This window comes from Cebidichthys violaceus, unplaced genomic scaffold, assembly GCF_023349555.1.
Source record: "Cebidichthys violaceus isolate CVI_PGR_0920_01 unplaced genomic scaffold, fCebVio1.0.p SCAF_234, whole genome shotgun sequence".
In the NCBI taxonomy this organism is placed as follows: domain Eukaryota; kingdom Metazoa; phylum Chordata; class Actinopteri; order Perciformes; family Stichaeidae; genus Cebidichthys; species Cebidichthys violaceus.
In genome coordinates, this window is record NW_027176411.1 from 98 (window position 1) to 3495 (window position 3398).

At 40.7% G+C, this 3398-nt stretch overlaps 1 protein-coding gene across 1 annotated transcript; it reads right to left on the reverse strand.

The window, feature by feature from the left end:
* Nucleotides 1–584: 584 nt before the first annotated feature.
* On the reverse strand, nt 585–2769 carry pdcd2l (programmed cell death 2-like). Its single transcript, XM_068719231.1, has 2 exons — nt 1920–2769; nt 585–1531 (listed from the first exon to the last, which is right to left on the reverse strand). Exons 1-2 carry the CDS (start codon nt 2428–2430, stop codon nt 894–896), a joined length of 1149 nt encoding a protein of 382 aa, XP_068575332.1. The 5' UTR covers nt 2431–2769; the 3' UTR covers nt 585–893.
* Nucleotides 2770–3398: the final 629 nt, after the last annotated feature.

The following is a 3398-nucleotide window of genomic DNA, read 5'->3' on the forward strand; positions in this document are numbered from 1 at the left end:
ATATATATATATGTATATATATATATATGTATATATATATATTATATATATATATGTATATATATATATATGTATATATATACTTATACGTATATATACATATATATATATATATATGTATATATATACATATACGTATATATACATATATATATATACGTATATGTATATATATATACGTATATATATATATATATGTATATGTATATATATACATATATATATACGTATATATATATATACATATATATATATACATATATGTATATATATATACGTGTATATATATATGTGTATATATATATATATACGTATATGTGTGTATATATATATATATATATGTATATGTGTATATATATATATAAATATGTATATATATATATATATATGTATATATATATATATATATATGTATATATATATATGTGTGTATATATATATATATATATATATATATATACATACATACATACATACATATATGTATATATACGTATATATACATATGAGATGATGTGATTAAAGATTAAATCAGCTCTGAATCACACAAACATAATAAATAATCTTTTTATTTTGTTCTGAAACACAATCTACGAGAAACGCTGTTTATAAAATGACCGTTCATGTTTTTGAACATCTGTTTGAACACCACACTGAACATCTGCAGCAGCTTCAGTGTTGATCTGCTCGTTAAGATGTAACGTCATCAGTGTTCCTCTGTGGCTCCTTTAACCACCACACCCAGCAGTGATGTCACCGTGTACTCCAGTACACAGTGATGTCACCGTGTACTCCAGTACACGGTGACATCACTGCCGCAAGCTGAGATGAAGACTTTGAGCCGCTGTGGAGCTGCTTTGGTCCCTCAAAGGAACCGGAGATGAAAACCATCCTCATTTAAAGAGCTGCTGGTCTGGGTCCGTCTGAACAAAGCAGAACTCCTCCACAGCTGATCCTGATCCTGATGTCCAGCAGCTGTTCATGCAGGTGTAGACCAGCACCGTCCCAAACTCCAGCTCGGCCTCACCACCACCCGTCCTCCTCAGCAGACTGACCAGAGCCGGCATCAGCTGCAGCTCGAAGGTCCTGGTTCCTCCACAGGAGGCGCACGGCGTCCTCCTCGTCGCCGTCGCCACGTCGACCGGCGGCTCGGAGACGAAGAGCGGCCTCCCGCCGCGACAGTAGCGCAGGATCTGCCGAGGACAGAGCGAGATCTTCTTCATGAACCTGGAGAAGACGGCGTCTCCGTGTCTGGCTCTCGTCTTCTCGTACTTCTCCTCCCCCCCTCCTCCTCCTCCGTCCTCCAGCTCTCCCACCTCCACGCCCTCCCTCCTCTCGTACTCCTTCAGCAGCCGCTGGGCGTGCCGCAGGTCGCCGTCGTCTTCCTCTCCGCACAGATCCGACTCGTCCACCACGCTGATGAAGAACGCCCGGAGGACGGGCACCTCCTCCTCCTCCTCCTCCTCCTCCTCCTCCTCCTCCTCCAGACGGAGATCCTGAAGCTGGCTGCTGACGTCGACCTCATCGGCTGCTGAGGAGACAAAATAAATGAGTGAAACGAAGTTCACCTGACAGAAACTGTGACAAATTTAGTTAATTATCAGAACAGATTTATGGGAAAGAGCTTTGATTTTTACTTTTACTACTAATATAAAGAACTATAAATATATATAAATATATATATATATATAAATATATATATATATATATATATATATATATATATATATAAATATATATAAATATATATATATATAAATATATATATATATATATATATATAAAAATATATATATATATATATATATATATATATATATATATATATATATATATATATATATATACTCACATATATACACTCACATGCAGCTTTAAGTACATGTTATTAACATATATGGAGTATTCATATCGCTCACCTTCTGTCTCAGGAGCTGCTGCCTCCTCAGGAACCCGAGTGTCCTTCACACCTCCTCCCCATCCCTCCTCCTCCTCCTCCTCCTCCTCCTCCTCCTCCATCACCCCCCAGTCATCAGCGGCGTCACACCAGTCAGTGGCCGACAGAGGAGCCTGCTGAGCCGGGTCGGGTCTGCTGGATGTCTCCTCCTCCTCCTCCTCCTCCTCCTCCTCCGGACACTGAGACCGCAGCACCTTCCAACAGTCCGACCTGCCGCTGCACTCGGCTCCCGTGCACGCGAACACGTGGAGGTTTCGGTGGTAGCGCGAGGCCCCCAGAGGGCAGTACACCTGCACCACGTGCGCTAGCGGGGCTCCGCAGCGGCCGCAGCGGGGAGACCGGCGGGAGGTGCCCGGAGACCAGTCCGGACGACCGCCGACTTTGTTGGTCAGAAAGGAGCACGCGTGTCGTTTAGAGTCGATCTCTACGTCACACAGACCGATCAGAGTTAACTCCTCAGCGCGTGACGCCATCTCTCTCACATGTTGGGGGAAAAAAAACACCGACCGGAAGTCAAAGTCTGTGGTCCGTTACCAAAATATGATCGTCAGCTGGGTGACCGTTTACGGTGTAAAACGATCTATCTGTTGATTTAGTAGAAGCTATTAGCTACACATACAACATAATACATGACTATATAAACGCAGCAAGGTGGTAAAATGTGAGGTTTACTGATTTAATTCGTGACATTTTTTAGCTAAATTGAGAAAAGTCCATACCGGAAGTCCACATTCGAGGTAAGGGGGGGGAAGAACAGTGATGTCATATCCGTTGAAGTGATTTTGCCTTCAAAATAAAAAAAGACAAATATGTATGTCGAGCTACTTTTTTTGTAGTTAAGCTTATTTAAATAACTCAGTTCCGGAGCTACAATGTTACAAAGTGATTTATTGTAAAAGAATAAAGCAACACACGTCAAATAAACACTTTAGTTAAATAATACAATAATAAAAGTGTCCTACTGCTTATGAAGTTCATTATGTACATTCACGTGTGTACATGCACTAATAGACACTAACATGCACGCTCACATGCACTAATAGACACTAAAATGCACACTCACATGCACTAATAGACACTAACATGCACGCTCACATGCACTAATAGACACTAAAATGCACACTCACATGCACTAATAGACACTAACATGCACGCTCACATGCACTAATAGACACTAAAATGCACACTCACATGCACTAATAGACACTAACGTGTACTAAAAGGCACACTCACATGCACTAATAGACACTGTCGTGCACTAAACGGCACGCTCAGGTACTTGACTTACTTAATTACGTACTTACACTGTACAGCACAACACATTACCGATACAATCGAATGCATGAATACTCAACAAAAGTATGAGATATGTAAAGACTATGCTGAGAGAAAGCTCAGGCAGCTGTTGTGTTCAGTCTTTAAACATTAAAGTCACTTTAAA

Coding starts and splice junctions, on each gene's coding strand:
- pdcd2l (XM_068719231.1), bottom strand. CDS start 2,430: ATGGCGTCACGCGCTGAGGAGTTAACTCTGATCGGTCTGTGTGACGTA. Junction 1,532..1,919: donor AGCAGCTCCTGAGACAGAAG/GTGAGCGATATG, acceptor TTGTCTCCTCAG/CAGCCGATGAGGTCGACGTC.